The sequence below is a fragment of the Populus alba genome, chromosome 5 (genome assembly GCF_005239225.2).
Source record: "Populus alba chromosome 5, ASM523922v2, whole genome shotgun sequence".
In the NCBI taxonomy this organism is placed as follows: Eukaryota; Viridiplantae; Streptophyta; class Magnoliopsida; order Malpighiales; family Salicaceae; genus Populus; species Populus alba.
In genome coordinates, this window is record NC_133288.1 from 22,925,448 (window position 1) to 22,950,575 (window position 25,128).

The 25,128-nt window shown below is 36.3% G+C and overlaps 3 protein-coding genes across 3 annotated transcripts; 1 reads left to right on the plus strand and 2 right to left on the minus strand.

Moving 5' to 3' along the window:
• Positions 1-6,163: 6,163 nt before the first annotated feature.
• LOC118061889 (protein CUP-SHAPED COTYLEDON 3) lies at positions 6,164-9,050 on the minus strand. The gene is made up of 3 exons (XM_035075505.2): positions 8,515-9,050; positions 7,534-7,808; positions 6,164-7,098 (listed from the first exon to the last, which is right to left on the minus strand). Exons 1-3 carry the CDS (start codon positions 8,714-8,716, stop codon positions 6,376-6,378), a joined length of 1,200 nt encoding a protein of 399 aa, XP_034931396.1. The 5' UTR covers positions 8,717-9,050; the 3' UTR covers positions 6,164-6,375.
• Positions 9,051-17,094: 8,044 nt separating this feature from the next.
• LOC118061888 (cysteine protease XCP2) lies at positions 17,095-18,645 on the plus strand. Its single transcript, XM_035075504.2, has 4 exons — positions 17,095-17,609; positions 17,693-17,928; positions 18,063-18,203; positions 18,291-18,645. Exons 1-4 carry the CDS (start codon positions 17,150-17,152, stop codon positions 18,504-18,506), a joined length of 1,053 nt encoding a protein of 350 aa, XP_034931395.1. The 5' UTR covers positions 17,095-17,149; the 3' UTR covers positions 18,507-18,645.
• A 1,608-nt stretch (positions 18,646-20,253) lies between these two features.
• LOC118061887 (probable inorganic phosphate transporter 1-9) lies at positions 20,254-22,735 on the minus strand. Its single transcript, XM_035075503.2, has 2 exons — positions 21,943-22,735; positions 20,254-21,369 (listed from the first exon to the last, which is right to left on the minus strand). The coding sequence occupies exons 1-2, from the start codon at positions 22,635-22,637 to the stop codon at positions 20,568-20,570; spliced, it is 1,497 nt and encodes a 498-aa protein (XP_034931394.1). The 5' UTR covers positions 22,638-22,735; the 3' UTR covers positions 20,254-20,567.
• Between the last annotated feature and the right edge of the window lie 2,393 nt (positions 22,736-25,128).

The following is a 25,128-nucleotide window of genomic DNA, read 5'->3' on the forward strand; positions in this document are numbered from 1 at the left end:
CTTTCTCTCTCTAGCGTTGGATTCCATCAACTTACTCTCACTTCTCTCGCATAAGGAGTTTAAAAATAAGAATAATGAAGTTTAGGATCAAAATTAAATTTTGCCTTTTAATTTGAAAATCAAAGGGATCTAACATCTAAAATTTATAAAGTATAAGAACAATAATAAATATTTTTTCCAAACTTTTAAAAGGCACCCATTCCCTATTTTTTTTTTAATTTGGTCTCTTATCTTTTAATCCCATATCCCCCCCAATAAATTGGCTTATAAATTAGTCTAATATTGGAACAAATTAAAAAATAAATAGCATTGTGAATAGTCTCTCTACATTGCCATACAAAGGGATCCAGAATGCATTTTGCATAATGAATCACTAGTATTTTTAGTTTTTTAGTTGATAAATGATATTTTTAGACCTCACTTAATATATTAAATTTTTTAATTAAGATGATTTTTGATATAATATAAGAGTTATAGTGACTAAACAACGAATTTAAATTTTATCATCATTATTCTCTCATCTAATTAAATCTAATTAATAAGATAAAGTAGTGTGAGCATTTATAAGTCACAATTTTAAAGAGTTTTCATTTAAAAAAATATATTAAAAAGTAATATAAACAATATTTTGTAGTCATACCAACTTAAATTTTTATATTTAAAAGGTTATTTGACAGTATTGAAGGACACCCAGGAGTTGAGCGTAATCAAAGTAGTGATTTTTTTCCTAATATTCTAATTACGGCTTAACGGACCTGATTTAATTGAAATTGTTTTGATAAAAAAAAAATATTTTTTTTCATTAACCCAAACTAAATTTGATGATGAATTAGCGGATCAATGGATTAGCCTTCTGGATCGGCATCCCTTTTGGGCTAGAGAATAAAAAAAGGAAAAAGATTGGAGAAAGCCCAGCCCAGAAGTAGGCGGCGATTCAATAAGTCTCGGGTCTCGTCTCGTGGTAAGCACGCAGCATCAGCAAGCGGTCAAGCAATCAGTGTATCAGAGAAAGCTAAAAGAAGAACGGAAATGGCGTTCTTTATGAAGGGAGAGCCTTTGGTGGCGAAGCTAGCAGCTATAGCCAAGTTCGGCGTTTTTCCGGCAGCCATGGCTGCCGCCCTCTTCTATTCTCCACCTGATTACGTTTTCTCCAAGAAGGATAGCTCCTCTAAATAATTGATTCGGTTCGTATGTCTCCCCTAATCTATTTTTTTATATGATCGTTTCCTCTCCGTTATTATTATTTCAATATCTAATCTGGTTATTGAAAAAAAATGGAGATCTGGACTCTCTTCGATACCTATGCACTAGCATCCTCCACAATGGGGCGGCCCACTGCATAAAAGTACCATTGCGTTTACCACTGAGATGTTATGATCTAGTTGTCGTTGATATAGGAATAAATTTACCCTTTAACATCCGTCTAGGCTTTTGGGAGCAACTGGCAGTTTGTTCCTGCGTTAGATACCTAGGTTGTTATGTGGTATGGAGGGTAGTGCCTGCTCATTTGTCCTCCCATGGAAGTAGGGTCGTTAAGTCCAAGATTTGTTGATATTGTTTGTTAGGATTACATCAATAAATTTTTTATGAATAGTTGTTGTTGAAATGTTCCTGATTAATTGTGTTATTCACTGTCTAGATGGCCTTGGCCGTCTCATATCAAACCCAAAGTTTTGCTTGGAGTTATTTTGTTGCTTCCATGTAAGAGATCAGGTTTAATCTATCTATGATGTTATGAGACCTAATTTTTTGTTTGGATGCTTAGGTTTGTAATTGATTTGGAATAGACCATATGAGCTATATGTAGAAGCTCATTGATCCCTTGCTGGTAGCAGGTAACAATGATTTTGTCGTGCTGTCTGTAGCAACTTGAGGTCCTTAGGGATCTCTGGTATACGTTTTTCTCATTTCTTGTGGTATTGAGGGTAATGCCTCCCCATTTGACCTGCCTCATAATTTGGGTGGTAGTACAGCTTTAGTGATGTAGATTGTCTTGCATTTTGAGTTTATGATTGCTGAGTGATTTACATATACTTCATTAGCTTTCCTCGGTGGATAGGTGCATGATTTTTGTGTTCTGGAGAGAATGCATAGGCTTTTGGTTTTGAACAAGTTCCAGTTATGCAGTTTTATCTATTTTCTCGAACTGCAACTGGGTGTAGAAAACTCTGTTACTTCCCCCCTGTTTGTCCTTGAAGTCAGTCAGCTGTGAAACTCGAGGCTAGGATTCAACCTTTTCAAATCGCTCATTTCCTCTATACAAATACATCAAGGACTCTTATCTGAATTCCCGGAGTCCTTGAGTTACTTAATTGTATCACGAAAGCAAGGCCATGTTGTGATTGATGCATGGACTTTATTCAATAAAAGATTTGTCCAAGTGTGATTTCTGCTTGACTGATGGGTTGATGGCTTCGACTTTAAGCCCTCTAAACATGCCAGATTTAGAAATCACAGCCTGAGACATGTCTCACCTTTATGTCTTCTTTTTGCGCAGGAGGTGCTTTGAAATGCAGTGAATGAATGTGCACTCCCATGATGTAGTTGGGCACGTGTAATAATACACCCATCATAGGATGCAATAATTGTTGGATTTGGTGAGTAGGTTTTCAGTTAGTTAAATGTTTGTTTGTTTTGTTTTTTAATTGAAGAACTTTGAGTTGTGATATTTCTCAGAACCCTATGATGGAGCTTAGGGCTTTTCAAATGCATAAAAAATGGAATTCTCACATTGCTGAATGCTCATTAGATCTCTGTCATGTAAGGAGCTCAGACCATTTGCCAAAATCATATACCGTAACTGTTTTCCTTGAGTTAGCAAAGAATGATGAATCTTTGTTTTTGTTAGCTATTTATTTACTCGGGTTTTTATCATCAGATAGATTACTACTAAAAGCATCTGTGAAGAGCAGGGTTTTGAGTTTTCAATCCCCGACTCTGAGATTACTAGTTGCAAAAGGAAAAAAAACTTGCGCCCGAATGCTTTCAATGGCTTTATTTTACAAGATGCAATCTTTCCACATGGTTTTGTCAAGATTTAATAGTTAAAAAAGTGGTGGGTTTCTTACCATCATTTTTCCTAATTGTGAAAGTAGGCAAGCTTATCGTGCCCCCAGCATATAGCATATCTTGATTAGCAAACATACCAGACTGAAAATACAAAGAGCAATCTTATATGGAGAATATAATTATACTGAATTCAGTGTTTGCAGAAGAGGACTACACGCCTGCCCAGAAAATGAAGTAAAGCGATGAGCTGTAATAAAACCCCCTCGGCAAATAATAAAGAACAAACAATCAATTTTCCTAAAACAAGAGGACTCTATAGGTAAATTAAAATAATTCAAAATAAGAGGTTATCAAATGGATTTGGCAGAATCCAAGCCATGTCATAATTCTAGGGTTGTTTGGAACTCTGGGACTGCCTTGAATGTTCTTCCTCCTCAGCCTGCGGGGGTGGTATCTATAACAGGAGTATAAAAACAAAACGCATCAGAAAAATTAAACAACGTTGTGATCTAGAGTAACTGCAATTGGTCTACAGACTTGTAATTAATGAGAAGATGATACAGACATGGTAACTAAAGAATGAACCAGGTTGGAACATCATGGGCCTTTTATCTTCTGTATGGGGAGCTTGAGGATTCCAACTCCATGGTGTTAGAAACGAGTTTTCAGAATATAAGAAAGATGTTAGTCTTTGTAGTTTCTTTTCCCGTTGTTGTCTACACAGAAATTCTTGGTAACCGGTCCAAGCGCGAACTTGTTCTGCTGTTATTGACGGATAAAAATAATTCTGCTGTTCACGGCCATATACATGGTGTCGTAGATATTGTTGTGACAACAGGGGATGATTCGGTAGTGATTGCTGTGGTGGTTCATCAAAGATAGCCGCAGGATTTCGCTGACCCTCTGTTGGATATTGCAGGTCATGATGCTCCTGCAATGATTGCAGCTGCTGCTGCTGCATCTTGTATTCTTCTTTAATCAAACCTAGCTGTTTTTGCCGGGTCCTCTGGTTGCTGGTTTGAGAAGGACTCTTTCTTCTTGATCTGCTGTTCATGTTTATCCACCACTAGCACTTAGATCTCCACCATTGAACAGCCCGTCCTATGCTGCTTCGTATTTCTAATTAACTAGTGTAAGGTTTAAGTCCTCCTGTAATATTTAGGGCTTGCAGATTTCTTATTCAGTAGCTGTTACGTATACGTGTCCATGATGTAATCACTCCAGTCAATTTTAGGGTTTGCACCGCCATTGCTATTAATCTTATATTTCGAATTTAGTATTTTCTTGCTTTGCAAAGGTGGCCTAGCAATTTTAGCTTCCTGTTTTGCAAAGGTGGCCAGGCATGTTTAAGTTTGTAATTGTTTTTTGGTCCCCAGAAGCCTCGATTGGCCTTGAATCATATAAAGGTATGTTTTGGAGTGAATTAAATCCTATAATAATAATAATAATTCACAAGTCCTAACCGTTGGATATTTATATGTAAATAGGCTTGGTGCCTCAAATCCATGAACCATAACCCAGGTCCAATTACTAGTTCGTGCAATAAATCAATAGAGATGGGCCAAATGAAAGCTGGGCGCTATTGACCAGAAAGGTGAAGAGATTTCGCAAAAACTCGAGTTCTCAGCGATTTTGTGGTTTGCATGTTCATCATTAGGAAATTCTTAACCATATTATTAAACTCGGTCCAATCCGTTAGGTTATGGTAGCATATTGTTCCTGAAAGCAAATCAATAGTATCACACACAATAACAAGAATAATTTAATCTTAACTGATAATTTAGATATATCATACGTAAAAATGAAAGAAATCATTTATCATGAATTTATATAGAGTTATAATAATATTAATGTTGAAATAACTTAGAAATATTAAATTAGTGGACAATAGTATTATCCCCATATCGATTGTGTATGATTGTAGTTTTAAGACAATGATTGATTCTTTCATCAAAATGGTTTGAACATGATAATAATGTATATGAATAGTTGATCAAAATTTATGCGTGTCCCAACTTCTACTAGTCCTTCAAATTCAGTTAATAAAGTAAAAAATAATTTATTATCGAATGATTTGCTGTGAAGGATAGATATTATTTATTTATATAGAACATTCATTAAACAGGATCCCATGCACTCAAGCTTGTAGATTGTTTACTTATGTTGCATTCACATTTACATGATGATCAAGGTGAGTATTACTATGAGCATGAAGAGCATGCCTATGATATTTATATATAGCATGAGTCATAATACATGTTTATCAAACCGGTCGACACTTTTATTTTGCAGTTGCATGATCAACATCGATCAGAGGATGTATTTACTGACATTATAAGTATATTTAATTTTAATATATTTTCAATTTAGGTTTAATTTAATTATCATTAAATGTAATATTTTGGTGTAATTATAATTGATTTTTTTACACAAGAAGAGACTATTATTTACAATCGTACATATATGTAAGTGCGATTGTATGAGCGAGTTCAACAATATGTGATCCAAATTGATTTTTTGTATGTCAGTTATATTTTTACTGTATAAAATTTGATCATGACTTGATCCATGTTTTAATTGAGCGATTAAGAAGTGGGTTACACACGTTTCATTGAAAAGATTACTCATGCACTACAAGATATGGCAGGTTTGTTTGGATTGTTTATTGATGTACAAACAATTAAATCTATTGATGTTTGTAATAGGATTGAATTATTACACAGGCTATTGTTTTTGAACTGACATATTTCTGAACATTGAAATCTTCAAACTTTGATATTTTTCTGAATCTTTTTAAACCTTTACTATTTCAACATTTAATTATATTTTAGATGTTAATTCTTCAATTTATCGCTATACAGGCATATAATTATCATACAACACCTTATGCCATTTGTCATCGACTTTTAATAGCAGCCTTTAAACAGAACTTTTTGTGTATAGGGACCAAGCTACGTACTTTAGGCATGGCAGGGTAAGGGACCCAGTCCCATCATCAATAATAAATTATTTTTTAAAAACAAAAACCTGAACTCTATGTATGGACAACCTCCAATCCCATCCATGGCGTCATATCAAACAGAAACTGTAGCTGACCAGTGAAAGGCTGAGAATCTCCATACCCCCATTAAGCAAGCAGCCAGCAAATCTCGAAAACACAGCAATCCTTGGACAACAATTATTACAAGTACTCCTCAATCTTTACATAGATACGTGCATGGATGAACTTGCGAATTGCAATGGCGAGGCTACATCTTAGAGGAGCTTTAAAACATGCTACAATGTTGTATAGATGGAAACACCCTTATATTATACTATCATCTATTACAGCAATAATTAATGTTTTTTGAGGCCTTGAAAGTCCCGTTAAGGATCCAATGGCCAAGATTCTCCAGGCAGTCTGATGGGAGTATCTGACATCATCTGCAAGCCGGCTCTGCTAAAACCAATTGAAGTGGACATGTCATGGATTATGGTATCTGCAGCAGAAGCAGATCCTGAGAACCCCAGAACATTGCTACTACGATCCATCTCAAAAAACAAGGGATTGTTTAGGTATGGATGTGGGCGAGTGATCTTATCCACACCACTGAAGGTAGCATCATGGGAAAAGCTTGCTTCAGTCTTCCACTGTTTAGAAACAGTACTGAATTGTTCCTTCAATGTGCAATCTTGATATGAGAGGATGGACTTGAGGAGCATCGATGGTGACTGGCTGTTGTTGTCCGTGTTCGTGTTTTTATTGGTTGATGTGGCTGTGCTGTTGATGGAGATGGGAGTGGATGAGAAGGAGGGCTGCAAGCCATTTATTGACAGGACATGGGATTGGGAAACAAGAGGGTTTGGCAGGCTCTTGAGGTCATTTTCATGGTGTTCAGGAATCAGAAAAGCGTTTTGGAGGGCATCAATTACTTTGTTCTTGGATTGACATTGATCAAAAAACGATGCTGATGCATCAAGCAATGGAGGCAAAGAACCTGAATTGGCTGGTGAATAGACTTCCAAGAGGTGGTAGCCTTGTTCAGCTTGGAGAAACACATCCTTCTTCTCTCCTTTTTTGTGAAATATCCTGCAAATCACCCATTCATCCTGAAAACAATGGCCATTTCCAAGGAATATGAGAATAAAATATTAAAAATCAATTACAATAAACTTTATTACTTGCCATCTTCCCTTGATATAAGCCCGCAACAGTGTATCATGGGGAAAAAGCCACAGCATAATGCAACATTAATTGTATGTATAAAGTTTGAATACAAGGGTAACATTTTGAACCAGACAGAACAATAAATGGAAGTGTAACCATTGACAACGGAACAGAGCTTATTAATCAAACCAATCACATCAAGCACTACCCTCCAAAGGTGAATAAACGAAGTGAAAATTGTCTAATCCGCGTGTACATGATCTTATCCCAGTTAAGATGAACAAGTCAACTCAGAATCAAACAAAATATCACAGTAGCAAGCTAACTTGATTCCCACGGAGCACCTGTGGCGGGAAAAGGTGTCGGCGTTACATTACCTTACAAGTGTGACGGTAGGAGAAGTCACCGTCCAGGCGGTACTCGTGCATGACCCACTTGGTTTTTTCACCTCTAGGAGCTCTCCCTTTGTAGAAAACAAGGGTCTTTTTCATGCCAAGTAAAGCACCAGTGGAAGCACTGTATACCTCTCTGTCTTTGCCTGTGGCCTTCCAGTAGCCAGCTCCGGTGGCCCGATTTGTTCTCAGCCCTGTTGGGTACTTCCTGTCTCTCAAGCTGAAAAAGTACCATTCTCTTTCTCCCATCTTTGCCACATCTGATTAAACAACAGGAGAACCAACACCACAACAGCATTAACACACACACACACAGACATGCTGCCCTTTCTCAAATGCACATTAATGAAATTGGGATTTTCTCAGAAGTTAATGAATGCATGGTCAGATCAGTACAGTAAAAAAAAAGTTTCTAGAGGAGAATTAACTTAATTAATGGCTATGAGTGTATCATACTCAAATGCATAACAATGACAACATAATTCATAAGTAATGAAAATATATATATCACAAAACATAAAGAGAAGCAACAATATGTGGGTAGAGGTCCAATTCTTTTGGCAAACACAGGACCCATAATCTGGTTTTTTGCCCTCCAAGCGTAGCTAATTACATTATACATGTGCTCCTAGTTTGTCAGAAATTGGGTTCCCTTCAAGATAAGGCATGTTTTTCGGATGATCCAGTTATAGCTAGCCTAGCCTCAACTGAAAAGGGAGAGGCATCTTCAAGTAGAAGATGCAAAGAAGAGCTAGACATAATTTTGGAAACTACCTGCAGTAGAGTATGTGTGTGTGTGTGTAGTATCAAGCAAGCTAAGTCATAGCAACAACCTAAAGCTAAAGGGAATATTCCGATCATTTTCTTTTGGCGGTGCCATGCATCTTGACATGAAGAAAAAATGAATGATAAAGCGATTCGGAAGCAAGCAGCGAGTAATAGCTAGCTAGGCGTAAATGTATATACCTGGAAGCTCCCAGGGTTCACATCTGTTAAGGTCAACCTCAGCAATTTCTACGCCACAAAAACTCCCATTAAACACCTTAGAAGCCAGATAAAAGGTTATAAGCTCTTCATCTGTAGGGTGGAATCTAAACCCCGGTGGCAACCCTTGGTCGTTTAGCCCTTCACTGCTTAGTTCACACAGCAGCTCTTCCATTGCCAACATCTTCACACGCACACACAAAGAGAAACACAGAGTATTGAGGTTGTAAAAACGGGAAAGAGGGTCGTTGATTGGGATTTGGGAGTGAAGGAAAGGAAATGGTTTGTTTTGGCATGCAATTTATAGGAGCACTGAAACCAAAGGAGATGGGAAAATGCGGGCGTGAGAGAGAGAGATTGAAGAATGGGAAAGAAGGGAGATAGATTTGGCCTCATAAAAGCTCAGTGGGGGCCTTCACAACGGCACCTGAAAAGCTCCCCAATCAGGCAAATTTTCTGAGAGTTTTTCTAAGGGAAAATGAGTGACCAGAGATTAATTTTGTGTTTTTGTGAGGATGGGAAGGTAGTAAATCTTAAGGGGTCAGCACGTTTATGGGTCCCTCTATCACTACAAATTGATCAATCAAATGCCCCATGGGAAAAGTGTTGACTAAACACCTTCTATGTCTTCTTCTTCGGTAGACACTTGGTTTTGTGACCTTCGCATCTCATGGAAGAACATCGTCAACACAAGAAAAATTTATTTTGGTGGCTTTAGCAGTAATTTTTTTTTACCGGAATTTGACTACCCATCATCTTTCTCTTTTCTATTTAACAAAGAACTGAAAAAATAATAAAATATATTTTTATATTAAAATTAAACTTTTAAAAAATTAGACTAACTTGAATTATATAATTTTTGTTATTTTTTAACTTTAAAAATCTAAATGTGTTTTTTTTAATTCTTTGTCACGCCGTCCATGTTTGAGGTTTTTTGTTTTATTATGGTTTATTTTCTTTTAATTTCATCCAAGAAATCAAAGCAATTTACTTGCAATTATAATTAATTACTCAAAATTAAAATTTAAAAAATCAAAATAAATTATTAAAAAATACACAGTTGATCCATTAATGTCACGTCGTTTTATGAATAAAGACAGCTATTTTAACTTTTTTTTTTTTTTAAATGAGACGGGGACTAGAGCATATAAACCAACACATTTTAAAATATATATATATATTTTTTTATCATCGAGTAGAAAAAAGAATATTAACTCAACCCTTCCTAGTTAAATGTGAAGGGTTAAGGCAACAGCTTTCGAAGCATTTAAATATTCCCCTATGAAACGAAATAAATTATGTACCACGAGCTATATATTCTAGACGAGGAGCAATTAGTCTAGCATCGAAAATATAATCGAATAATTTCGAGTTGCAACAGCATTTGCAAAGCCTACCTGTTGTGATAGCAAACATTACTTTTACTTGAGTCTATATGGCCTTGAAAATATTAAAAAATTAATATGAAATGAAAAAAAATACTGGGATGATATAAACAAACGGGACCCCAGAGGGATGACATGAAGCAAATTAGAGGGATTGGAGCAATGATCTCCATGATAAAAAGGAGGTGCCGAGCATTATGGTTGGCCTTGCAGAGATTTTTATGATGCGTGCGTGCGTGTGTGAGCAAGTTTACACAGAGGTAGGAGGCAGATAGAGGCTAGCATCCTGAAATAGTGAGATCATCCTGATAACCTAATTCTTTATTGCTATGCTGCTGCTACTGGTTCTTACCCTAGCTATAGTGGAGAATGAGTAAAGAAGATACAGAGCAGCCATGGATTCCGTGAGATATTTCGTGCACGTATCTTCACTCCTTTCCATGCCTCTGTTCTACGCTGTTTAACGAGCTTTTATTCTCTCAAGGAACAGACTGGTTAAAACAAATTCAAAAAAAAAATTAATAAAAAAAAATCTGGAATCAACTCTCTCCTGGAACTTGAACTCATCATCGAGCACCAGCGCTGCACAGGGGAACATGCATGCGAACATGACTAGGAACAGTACAATAGGAAAAGAAGAAATCAGAAGACGTCGTGAATTTGGATACTACTTTGGACCCCTGTGCTTCCTCATCTAGCTACCTACTTGTATAGATTCTTTGTTGATGCTAAGTTGATGCTAAAACGCTAGTTGCGTAGCGTGTGTTTGTAAAAATATTTGAAAATAAATTTTAATTTTGATTGTTGTTTTTTCGGTATTGTAATTTTAATTAGTATAAAAATTGATTGAGCATATTTTTTTATTACCGAATAAAAAACAACAAATAATCCTATTCCTTTGTTTATTTGAACATGAATTATCCTATTCCTTTGTTTATTTTTTTATTACCGAATAAAAAACAACAAATAATCCTATTCCTTTTCGAGGGTTAACATCGTCCCTGCATTTATTTGAACATGAATTATCCTATTCCTTTGTTTTCACTGGTTTTTTTTTAAAAAAACAATTGAAGAAAATGTCGTTTCATCAAATAATATAAAAAAAATATTCTCTACACGTCTCTTTCCCTTCTCTCTACCACTCTTGCCTGCAGCAACTGTTAACCAGACTTGGAATAGAAATTCAATTCATGTGGTGTCCATCATCCCATTTTTCACTCCAAGATTGAAAAATTTGTTGCCTGTTCTCATCAGTACTGAGAATCTAGGGTTCAGAAGAGAGGATTGGTTCCTCGCACGGAATTTCATTACTATTTCTTCGTGTGGTTGGTTCCATGATTTTCAGATTTTGATGAACTTGGATTCAAGAATAAAACTTTCATTGTAAGCACATTATTTTCTTGTCACTGTTTTACTCCTCTAGATATTGATGATTTTTTGGTCTTTAGAATTGTTGTTGTACCGTGATTTTAAAAAAAATTAATTTATTTTAGCTTCAAATTAATTTTTTTTAATATTTTTAGATCATTTTAATGTATTGATATTAAAAATAAAATTTTTTAAAATAAAAAATATATTATTTTAATATTTTTTCAAAAAATAAATATATTTTTAAAAAACAACCTCTATCACAAATCCAAAATACATACTAAAGTTGGAGATTAAGAAAGTCTCAAAGATGAGGACAGAGTTTTTATTGCTATTCCAGGCTGCGTCTGTGCACATGAAATGCGACACTACGTCATACACAAACAACATTTGATCATTAGTTTTGAACCAGATATGAGCTCACCCTATGTTGTGGGTCTGTATTTTTCTCTGTGAAAAAAAAATATCTAGATACTGCAAGCGTGTTTTAAATCAATAAGAAAAATAATTTACTTGAATTACAGCCTTGATTGGGATTAATAAGTTGATTTTATTTTAATAAGATAATAAAAAAATTAACAACAGTAGTAAATGAACAAAATAAAATTAAAAAAAAGACTAAGATAACTGAGAAAAAAAATTTTTTTGAAAGTATATAATTGGATAAAAAAAAATAAAAAAATCAAGATAGTTGGATGATAAGGGGAGAAAAACTCGTGTTAATTCATAAAACACATGGCTTAGGTCATGAGATAGGGTGAACCTTATAGAAAAGGAATTTAAGCAAACTATAAAGCCTTTTTCAATTTAAAAATTTAATATTGAATAATAAAATTAAAAAATATATATAAAATAAAAGCAGATGCCGGTCTACATTAATTTTTTTAAACCCGTGACCCAAGTTATTAAACTAGAAATACCATATATAAAAAATAATGAAACTCAACCTAAACAAATCAAACGTTAAATAATAAATTATCACTATCACTATTCACTATTGTTGTTATCGTTATTACCATCATTATAATAATTATTATTATTATTATTATCATGGCTACTATTATTATAATTATTATTAATAAGTAATATCATTGTCATTATCACTATTACTATTGTTATTATTATTATTATCAACTTCATTCTTATTCTTCTTCTTCTTATTATCATTAAATACATCATCACCTTTAACCAAACCATTAATTACAAAAAAAAAAACCTTGAGGAAAAGATGCAAATACCCCTATTTAAATGGCCTAATTTTCTGTGATCCAAAGAACAAACATGTAATTGTATTAGACAATTTAAAACAAAAAAACTAAAACATCCTTGTACAACAATGTTAGTTTTTTTTAATTATTATTCTAGAGGTATTTTTGTTATTTTACCGTGCATAAAAATATGGAATCATTGAAAACACTTTCAAATAAATTAATAGTGACTAATGTACCGTGTGAAAATACTGAAATATCCCTGAACCAAAAGCTAGCTATTTTTTTTTTTGTTAAGGTTATAGATGTCATGTTATTGTAGTGAATAGTAACATGAATTTATTGTTGCGATACAAATCCCAGGTTCATGACTAGCAACGCAAGAGTGGTGTTATCAGGACACCCCCACCTGTGCCAAGCCTCGAAACACACATATCATAAAAAAAAAAATATAATTCACATTGTTTTGTAAACTTTTTAGGCATTTCATCACTAGAATAAAACAAAACAAGAGTTTGTAATACTTATTACATTAACTAAATTCCAAATGTTAAATAAAATTATGTAATAGTGGGGTGTCTAAAATTTTGAAATAAAAAACTAAAAGAATGTTATCCGTACTCATTATATAATCAACATACATAAATATTTATGTTACATGCATATTAAAGATTATCTTATTAAAGATCATTAAAAAAAATGTCAGCAAAACCTTAATAGATACGGAAAACACTAAAAAAACAACTCAATACAAGTAACATAAAAGATTAAAACTCCTAGCTCAGAGATCAAAACATAATTATAAAGTTGAATACTGCCGGTCAACCATTATCACAGGTCAACCGGTCGACTAATATCAACCAACCAACCACTCGACTGACAACAACCAATTAACTGATCGACTAATTCAACCAATCGATCAATTAGTTGATTGAGATTTTGAGCAAGACTAACACCCTAAATATCAATTATAATTCATAGATAATTCAATTATCTAATCATGATTAAAACCCTAAGTCTTCTTAAAACCTTCCACAATTAATTTCCGACTAAGAAAAACAATAAAGAAGGAGATACTTGCTTATTTCTAAACGTTCTTGAAACCAAAACTTTAAGTTCAAAGCTGATTTTTTAGTGTATATGGGTGTTGGTCATGACAAAGACGAAAAAAAAAAAAGAACATAGGAAAAACAATTTTCCTTGCAACCATTTTTTTTTAATATTTAGATTAGTTGGGTTGTGTTTGGGCTTAATTCTAGGCTTATGATGGTCCAAGAATAGAGTCTTATATTTATAGCCTCAATGAACTTGCTTTTTTTTTTAGTAGTTTGTTTGTTTTGTTATTGCTCTTTAGCATTCCCGGGATAAAGTTGATTTGGTTTGAACATCAATCTGATTAAAAGTTATTTGGTTTGGAACTGTGTTTCAAACTATGTTTATAAAAGAATTAAGAATTTTTTTTATGTAAAATTATTTTTTTATGTTTCTGAATAGTTTTAATGTGCCAAATTTTAAAATATTTTTTTAAACAAATAAAAAAATATTTTAAAATAAAAAAATACCATGAAAGTGGAGGGGGGGTGATCTTTGGGTAAGAATTGGTGTCGGGGTTGCACGTGTAGCTGGAGCAGGTAAAACAACAAGTTTCCATGGCTGGCAGCTGTATAACTATGTAGATCTTAGTAACTCTCCCAAGTAAAAGATAACAGTCAGGCACCGGCCAGAATATCTAATCCTAAAGAGTAAAGACTGCTACTACTACATAATTTTCCTCACATGTTACATAAGCCTACACACCACCTACTGCTGTTGCCTACTTGTTTCATATATATCAATATTGCTTCCCTTTTTACTCTTTCTTTTTTCACCTTCGTAGCGACCGAGGCCTCTGTCTGATTACCCTCAAGTGCATGATCACATGTGATAGATAGTAGGCAGTAACCACTCCCCTACGCCTCTTCCGCCTTCTGGCATTGCCACGCCTCCTATTTGACATTAAATTATTCATGTCATTCTTCTCAAAGAGAGAAGGACAGAGACAGCAAAGACGTAAGATTTATAGCCAGGTCTTTGGATCATAGACTTCCCTAATACTACTGGTGCTAGCAGTTATAAGATCTGGGAATTAGGTTAGAGGGAATGCTGCAGCGATATCATGGATGGCTTTAGAGGAAAAATATTCATCTATATATATATCCCCGGCTCAAGGAGGTGATTTCTTGGTGTTTTAAACGCACGCAGGTGCAACTGTAGTACAAGTTAATCAAGTATAGAAAAGGAATCTTCATTGATGAGAAGCCTCAAATCTCCAGTGAGATTACAAGAATAAGAACATATTCTATTGAGGGCTATGGTAAATTTGTAAAGAAAGTGCTAGCTAGATGGAAACTGTCACTAGCGAGACGAGATAATACTGGTGGCATGGTAATAAATAGAGTGGTTAGGAAAGAACTGGCAGGCTGGCACCATGCTCTCCTCTACTACAAAATAATACGGAGAACACTTCGAGGAAGAAGGACAATCTAAAGCAAGCGAAGTCAGAACCCATTATTGATCACTCCAGCATCCCATATCCCTTTCCTACCTCTGCTAGGATTCAGCCCTTCAATGTCATGTTTATATTTCACAATTTTTCAATGATCGAACTCATTATTTTCCATCAACTGGAGCTCGCCGAGCTCTCTCATCACTTCAGCTCCTGTAGAATTATAAGTGGAAAAGGGGGCCAATCCACTTACAGGCTTGGGATCTATTTCGGGGCAAACATCTTTAATTTCATGCCCCTTCAACTTGCTTGCGGCATGCAATGATAATAGCACCTATTATTTCTTGTTGTTATATATTAGAAAAATGAATTTCATTCAAATCGAAATTCTTTAAACAGTAAGAGGCATGGTTTCGTGACAAGGAGTCTTTTGTACTTGTAAAGAAGTTATGAGGAGTTGCAAGATTAAGAAATCATGGTTTTCTTCATTACAATTTCATGCAAATGATACGCTTTTATGCACACGGGCGAGGTGAGAATTGTTGATGCATGGAGGTGACTCATTCCAGCAGACACATTGTGTAGCTAGGCCATGGCTGTTGCCAGCGTATCTCTGAACCGCAATAGCTTGTTTATCGTTCAGTGCAGGAATAGGGCTATCTTTAATTTTCCCTTCCCATATTCGGTAGGCCATGAATTTCAAGCTTACGCTGTGTTTGGGAACCAGAAAAAAGGAAGCAGAGAGAACGAGGGGAGGAAAATAACTCCCTTTTCGTTTTGTGGTTAATTAAGGAAATTTTACTAATTGTATTTCACTTTCTCTCGAAAAATGGAGAGATTGATTTCTGTGGTCCCTTGTAAAGCAACTCCATCCTCCTTCCTTCTCTCTTCACATCTCCCTTCTTCTTCCCAGAACAGTGGAAATAATTTGAACTTTCCTCTCTCACTGGTCATTCCCTTCCTCCAACTTTCCATTTCTCCCAAGCACGTTGTAAATGTCAGGAGTGTAGCTTTTTGCTGCATTTAATCCCATCAACTCTCAATCAGCTGATAATCAGCCCTCTGCATTCAAAGCAGGCTCTCAAATTGGATCACATAATTGTCGTTATACAGAAAACAACAGCTCACTGGGATTATTGTCGTGTTATTGAATTAAAGTTGATAAATGGAAGAAGGGCATCCAAAGGACATGCAATTAGAGAAAAAGGACTGTCGAGAAACCAGTCTGAGTTTCATAATGCATCTATGCAGGCACAGAGGCTTTAAATTCCAACAGCGCGGACAGGCCTATGCTCAGTGATGGACCACCATCGAGACGTTGCTGGACTATGGGCTCTAGCCCATTTCCATACCAATATCTGCTGCTGTGAGGACACTTAAGCCCATCAACATGACTGTCTTCGACGAGGAGGCCTGATCTTTTTTTTCTTCATTATTTTCTCATCTTAGATGGTTAATTAGAACTAACGCCTACATAGCAAGTTACATTTACACGAAATATTACACGTGACCTTTAAGCAACGGTCTTCACCCCTTATTATTTAAATAAAAAAACCCTCATTGCTTAATTTCAAATTCAACTGATCTTTAATCTATAAGGATTTTTATGTTTTTTAGGTAGCTTTTGATAAATATACCCAGATAAAAAGGACAAAATAGTTGAAATAAAAAATCCATGTTTTCATGTTTTTCTTTTCTTTTCTTTTTATCGTGAAAGAACAAAAATCCATTATAAAACAATCTCAGAAAAAACAAATTTATTTTTATATTTTTATTTTCATTTCTTTAACCAAAAGCGTTTTGTTCTTTTTATATTTATTTTTTGCATTTCGGATACCAACCAAATACAGTTATCATAATTTTAGGGGGAAATGCCCTTTTGTATTTTTTTTTTATTTTATTTTTTTAAATTGTTCATTCATAATACATACATACATACGTACATGTACATACACGTATATATGTGATATCGTATGCTTAGATTGAAAGCAATCAAAAGAACCAATCTTTAAGTCTCAGTATTCAGAAAGTAAACAATCCAAGCACTTTACTTGAAGCAACACATGCCGCATACAGCAAAGGGCATAACCTATATATACCACCCCTCCCCTTCCTTCATCTCCATCCTTCCACTCAACAATTTTTCCCATTCTCAAATTCAAACAGCTCAAATGGCTCTTCCCGCACTTTCTTTCATTCTTGCGTTGTCTCTCATGTCATTTTTTGCATCTTCTGGTTTAGCTCGTGATTTCTCAATTGTAGGCTATGCCCCAGAAGACTTGACGTCTAGGGATAAGATCATTGATCTCTTTGAATCATGGATATCAAAACACCAGAAGATTTATGAGAGTATTGAAGAAAAATGGCACAGATTTGAGATTTTCAAAGATAATTTGTTCCACATTGACGAGACTAACAAGAAGGTTGTTAACTACTGGCTTGGATTGAATGAGTTCGCTGATTTGAGCCACGAAGAGTTCAAAAACAAGTATCTTGGCTTGAATGTTGACTTGTCTAACAGAAGAGAATGCTCTGAGGAATTCACATACAAGGATGTCTCGAGCATCCCAAAGTCAGTGGATTGGAGAAAGAAAGGAGCTGTTACTGATGTCAAGAACCAAGGTTCATGTGGTAAGTGTCCCATGCTCCTTCATCTCTATCTTGTATACTTGCAAAAACAGTCATGGTGGGTGAGTGTATTTGCTTTTATGCAGGTAGTTGCTGGGCCTTTTCAACAGTGGCAGCAGTAGAAGGTATAAGTCAGATTGTTACTGGAAATTTGACATCCCTCTCTGAGCAAGAGTTGGTCGATTGTGATACTACATACAACAATGGATGCAATGGAGGACTTATGGATTATGCATTTGCTTACATAATCTCCAACGGTGGACTCCACAGGGAGGAAGACTACCCATACATCATGGAAGAGGGCACCTGTGAGATGAGAAAGGTATAATGATGCCGCCCATTAACAAAACAAAAAATCGGCCACAACAATGTTCCCAAAGGCCTCCAATATCATACTGATCCAGGCCATGCTCGTTCTCTTTTTGGTTTAATTTTAGTTCGTCATTGTTCTCGCAGGCAGAATCAGAGGTAGTAACCATTAGTGGATACCATGATGTGCCACAAAACAGTGAAGAAAACCTATTGAAGGCACTGGCAAACCAGCCCCTCAGTGTGGCCATTGATGCTTCTGGCAGAGACTTCCAATTTTACAGCGGGGTAGGTCATCATTCACTACACACACGCGCGCGACTAGCTATATGTTTTTCATTTTGAATGGTAGGCTAAATTGATTTGTTGATGCAGGGTGTTTTTGATGGTCATTGTGGAACCGAGCTAGATCATGGAGTGGCAGCCGTTGGATATGGATCAGCCAAGGGCTTGGACTTCATCACAGTTAAAAACTCTTGGGGATCTAAATGGGGAGAAAAGGGTTTCATAAGGATGAAGAGAAACACTGGCAAGCCTGCAGGACTTTGTGGAATCAACAAAATGGCTTCTTATCCCACCAAGAAGAAGTGACATGCTTAAATGTCCTAAATTTGTGCTTTTCCCCTTTTTATTTACTATTTCTAAAATCTGCATGTCACGGGGACGATGATGTCTTGTAATAATTCATTTTCTAAATTCATGTCCACTCAAGCTCATGTTTTCTCTGCTACTACAGCATGCCCCGAAAAAATGTATTAGCATCCCCATGTTCTGTTACAGCTTCCTTAACTCCATTCTGGCTATCTATCACGTTCATCAAATTATTGTAGGCTTACAAATGAGGATGAAAACCGCATGATGATAATAAGCACAGCTATAGCTAGCAGTACCTCCCTTAGTTCATCACCACCACAGGCTGTATTTTCATCGCCGAAACCACTACCACGGAAGCTAACGGTGACCTGATCACCATCGCGTCTTGCTTTTTCTTTCTCATCTTCTTTTTTATCTTGGTCGCCAGGATTTACAGCATTTTCTGCATCTTTCCCTTGTCAACCACAACTTCCATCAGCGCTAGCGAAAAACAATCATTGATATTATTGAAATCGTCATCAAAGTTTGGCAGATTAGTAGCGAAATCCCTCCGGTGAGGTTATGAACAGTTTCCCTCGATTTTCAAAGGTTCTTCCCATCTTGTAATAATTGAAATCGTTGTCAAGATTTAGCTTAGCTCTGTTCCACTGAAAGTCTGTTAAGCTTTCTGCATGATCTACGTGTACACAACTGACTATTTAGAACTATGAGACTCATCAGAACCACCTACATCAAAAACCCTTTTTGTTCTGTTTTGTTCTGTTCTTCTCTCACTCCCATTTGTCTGTCCTGTCCACAATCCATCCACACCGTCTCAAAAATCAACTTTTAAATAATTTTTTTTCAATTCCTTCTGTTTTAATTAACTTTAAACTGTTAAGAACTTGACAATGAATCACAGGAGGCAATTGTTGGCCTGTTGTGTGATTGACTGTCCAGTTTCAGTTCATGAAAAGTGTGAAAAGTTTAAGCTCCCCCCAACCACGCACCACTTCTGGGAAAGAAGCTACAAACCAAACCAAGAGAGATATCTCTACTCCAAAAAGTCAAGACAACGCTGGGAATTTCCTAAGACTTCATGAGTGTTTTTATCTTAATTAATTAGTCATCCAAGTTTAATCACTTCAATTACATCATGGTGACGGTAACAAAATGGACCTTGTGCACTCAACCTTCTCTTTCCTTTTAGACGTCAAGGATTGTGTTGAGGAAGTGATGAGGAAGACATGCTGAAGGTATGAATTTGCATACCATTGCTGCATTAGTAAATCATCTTTGCCCATAGAGGTGACGCTTGGATAATATCTAGTTGTTCTTCAACTCATAACTTCGGATTTGGGACGACTGAATCAGCATAGAAACGTTAAATATTGGTTTGCCTTACTGGCTAGCATATATTCCTTGACTGCTCAGCTTGGATGTAAATTTGTCTACTCTATCTTGGCACCATGCTTGGTATTATGGCAAGCCAAGCTTGTGTATGTGCATCTTTTGTGTTCATGAATTACAAGATAACCTCTACAGTTATGGGTTCTTGATGAAGTGTTTATTGTACTGTTGGGAAAGTATGTTATGCAATTGCATATGTAGAAAATATAGTAATAATACCCGACCTAGCTCGAGTTCAAGATTTACAGATTTACATGTCAACTCAAACTAAGAATTTTTTATAAATTAACTAAAATGACATCCTTTTTAAGTAAAACCCGATTTAAGCTAAAATTTGGTAAAAAAACATGGTAAATGTAGAATAATTAAACACTATTTTAAAAGGATAGAGAAGTAATAGTACAAATTTATCATTAAATATTTACATAAATATTTCTGAGAGTTTTAGAGTTCAATCATCTAATAGGACACCAGCTAAAATCTAGTGCTTCGAGGTTGGAAAAACAAAGAAGAGAAGAGAAGAAATCGTAGCAGATCTATCTAGATCGATTTTCTTGTCCAGAAAACAGTGTTTTTAGTTCTTCACAAAGCAATCACTTCTTCAGGGACAGAGGTATTTGGGTGGCGATCAGCATCCATCAAACATCTGAATAAGCACAGCTCACTGTTTTACTTCTCCTTCTCATTCTCCTCTAATGATCTTCCATTAGTTTCTCTCGTGAACAAGTATGTCAAAGCCATTCCCAAGAGACAAATCCCACCCAAACTCACTAAAGCAATTCCCGTTGCTTCGATTCTTGGCTCATTATTTTTTGTTGCCCACAGAAATCCTAATGTCCCAAAGAAAGCACCCACCTTCCCCATTGCCCCAGAAATTCCATGGCATGTTGATCTAAATCTAGCTGGAAAAAGTTCTGCTGGCACGATGAATGTTGTAGTGTTGGGTCCAAAATTTGCAAAGAAGAAAGTAAGACCATAAAGGACAAGGAAACCTTTATTTTCATTTGTACCCCAGTAATGGTATGGTATCCCTATTGCAAAATACACCATACCCATGCAGAGAAATCCCATCATTTGGATTTTTTTTCTTCCAATGCGATCAATAAAATAGACTGTGAACCAATACCCTGGAATTGTAGCAGCAATCGCTACCATGGTTTGGAAGAAAGCAACTTTGAAAGCTTCATTATAAACATTTGTGTCTTGCAACTCAAGATTCTCCCTGTAAATCTGGGACTGGAAGAGGCTGCTGCTATAAAAAGCAATGTCAAGAAGTAACCATGTGGTGGCACAGGAGAAGAGATCAATGCCATGGACACGGAGGAACTGCATCGAGATTAGAGGATAAGATGATGGATTTTGTGGCTGCTGCATGGGATCATCTTCTGCTATTTGGAAAATTGAAACATCCAAGACCTTCCCCATGTCCTTTGCTGCTTGCAAGGCATTATTCTCCACCAAAGCTGTGTACCTGCACCATGGTATGAAAAATATAGCTGCTGTCATCTTCAGAAAACCAAGGAGTCCAAATCGTGAGACAATAAATTAATTGTGTGCAAATTAAATTAACTTGCTTGCTTGACTCCATTTTTCTCAGTCAACCGGGAAAGAATCAACGCCAGCTAATTGATCTTTCATCGTTGTTTAGCAAAATGATGATCCAGGATCAGTGCCAAATGTATTTCCTAATCGCTGGCGGTGCATGCAGAGATCATATATAATTTACCATGGATATAGAAAATCAAAAATAAATTTTCCATTTGGTCAACTTAAGGAGGCTCCGCATACAATCTGTAGTCTCCTTAACCAATCCTAGCTACATATAGAAGTCAACAAAGCCAAACTTATGGCAACCAACGGCGGATTGAAATCAACAAAAACTAGTGACACGGTATAGTCCAGTGATCTAAACTATAATAATACCAATGAGAAAAAATATAGATAAATTTCAATATTCCTCCCTCAAATACTGTGAGTGATCTTTATATTTTAGAAAATATTACATTTTAATATATATGTGTGTGTGTGTGTGTGTGTAGTGTACCTGGCCGTTTCAGGCATCATCATGCGCCAATAATAAGTGAGTCCAGCAGGAACAGCACCAAGCATCAGAATCAACCTCCAAGCAAGGTCAGCATCTTCTGGCGTATGATGTTCTGACAATTTCTTGGAAGCAGCAGCCTCAAAAGTCTTAGACACCACCATAGTCACCATGGAACTAGCCAAAATTCCAAGCCCTTGCATAGAAAACACAGCCGCTATGAAAGCGCCTCGTGTATTCTTATTAGCAAATTCAGACATGATTGTAGCTGACAAAGGGTAGTCTCCACCAATCCCAAGTCCCAGAAAAAACCTGAAAACCCCCAAACTGACAAGAACGCAGGTTTTGGTCCTGCAAATGGAGAAACCGCACCCAACGGAGCTGAGGACCATGAGCATCAGTGAGATACCGTATACGCGGCGCCTTCCCATTCGGTCACCAAGTATACCAAATACAAGTTGACCAATCACTGTACCAAGCAGGACTGTGCCTAACATGGTAGCAAGCACAACTTGTGGGATTTGGTATTTGTCATGATCGTACTCGTAGTATACACGGCCAAGAAGTTTCATGATTGGAGGGAGGCAAAAGAGATCATAGGCATCAGTGAAGAGGCCCATCCCTGCTATTATTATGGCTTTGAAGTGATAATACTGTATTTTTGCTGCATCAAGGGCAGAAAGTACTCTTAACCCCATTGTTAAAGAGCTTCAAATCAAGGGCGGAGCAGGAAAGAACGAGGAACAAAGGAAATAGAAAGAGACTCTCTCTAGTATAGTCTCGGTTGTTACAGTGAGTTAGGGTTGGAGTGCTTAACTGTAAAGAATAGGGTTTATATATAAAAATCTTCTGGATTAAATTTTTTTTTGGTCCCTCAAAGCTTAATCTTTATCACTTTAATCCCTGTCATCTTTGTCTTTAAGTACTGACACGGTCCTTCAGTCAACAATCATCAAAGCTTCTAATGACAACGTTAAACATCATTACCATTATTTGGTTCAAATCTTAATGCCATCGTCCTCTGCCCTTACGGAGATATAGGAAATGACCAAATGAATATACAAATGAGGAGTCGGCTAGTTGGGGAATGATATCAGAAGAAAGTATAATAGAATGACCAAAATAACACAAAAGTAAGAGTAAGGGGCCCAAATACACAATTAACCCAAAATATAGGTATACTAGTAACACAAGATTTTTCAAGGGGAGCAGCTAATAAATCTGAGGAACCTTGTCATGCAATTTCCCGGAGGACAGGGACGCTGGGATCACATCAAAGAGTAGACTATTGACTGAATTAGTTGTATATTCTGGAGGGAGAGTCAGTCTATGATTCCATGAAGATGCGAATAAGTTGACTTCCTGTTAACTTTCGCTGATTTTTCTATATGTGAGGAGTTACACGAGCCATTGGGTGACGAGGGATCTCAAGGGATTATTGGACATGGGAAGTGCTTTTAATTTACGTTGTTGATGGTTTTTTTTGTCTGATCCCCTTGACTGATTTATACGGGGTTTTTTTAAAATATTGTTTTTTTGATAAAATTAGATGTCATGAGGGTCAACTGAATGGTGTCCGAAGAAATCCGCGTGCAACTTGAGTGGTTCGTGGGCCTCAGATGGTGGCCCTTCTTTGTACTCAGCCTACGCTGACGAACATCATTGACTTCTTCTTGTCTTCGATTGATTAACAATTTATTCATTAGTTTCTTCTTGTCATTTATTTATTAAAAAACTGGTGGTATAGGAATCTTCAAGGAAATTCCATCCTGGACTTCAGGGAGAGGCTCCATCTTCTGGCGAGTCAGCACCTAAGGAATTGGAATTTGATTGTTGTGTGTTCACGTTTTCAGTTTTGAAGCTGACTTACACGGTAAATTCATTTCAAATACCCGGACCAACAAGTTAAAAAAGATATTTTTGTTGAGCTTGATTAATCTCAACATTGAAAAACAGATTCAAAACCAGTGGATTTATGGTAGAGCCAAAGGTAAGAGATGTTGAAGGAAAGTGAAAGAATCAAGTTTGGTGATCATTGATGATGTAATGATCCGTTTGATTTACATTCACAGCACAAATTTTTGCTAGATTCGTCGTGCATTCCGCAGCTAATTGTGAGAGATGGCCCTGCTTCAGATGTTAGTTATTTTCTTTTTTAGTTTTCTCGGCAAGCCTATGCTGGTTTATGTTTACATCGGTTCATGGATAGTGCAATTAAGCTCCAGATAAAAAGCTCACAGAGGAGGAACCTAGTTTGATGAAAGAGTTGTTACTCTGTATTTCATTACCGTTGACCTTTCCGGAAATGGGCGGAGAAGAGTCGAGGGTCAACTGTCCCCCGGGCAGTTGAAAAGAAACGGTGAAAGGCCCCGGAGGGCAGAGTTGCTGGCCACACATATGGAAGACTCTTGGTGAATCTCTCAGAATTCCAGCATCAATGGCTGCCACACCTTTTTTGCGAACAGTCCCATCACGTTCAATATCACATGATAGATTGCCTGCAAAGACGAGTATAATGGACTGGGTAAACTGCTATATCACAAGAGCAGCCATTCTTCAACGCTTTAAGCCTCAGCATAATCCAGTGCTACTCAACATTTGAGGTAAGAAACTTACTTTCATTTGATCTCCTCATCCCAGGCAATACAACACGGAAAAAATAAGCATTTTCATTGATGCCAAAGTCGACAAGACAAATGGATGTGATAAGGATAAAGTTCACAATATTAAGATTGACGATAAACACTGATATCTTTATCCTAGAGTTTCAATGTTCCCAGTTCTCTGTTTGTTCCTGTCTCTGCAATTCCCATCCCTCTGCAACTACAACTCTTATAAAGAGTTCTCATTGTAACAGACTTTACGTGTATATATATGGCTGAGTAAACACAGTTTTACTCAAGCAATTTCAGTTGTAATTTAATTCTTTCATGGTATCAGAGCGTCTCATAGCTAACGCTTCCAATGATCCTATGGCTACTACTTCAGATTTTTCTTCCGCTGCATTTCATCTTCCAGCTCAAGTTATTTCCATCAAACTTGATGGAACTAATTTCCTTGCCTGGACTGCTCAATTGCTTCCTCTGTTTCGGAGTTATGATCTCATGGGAATTGTTGATGGATCTGATTTTTGTCCTCCTCAATTTTCCAGCGAAGAATATAAAATCCAAGGTATTACTAATTCTGCTT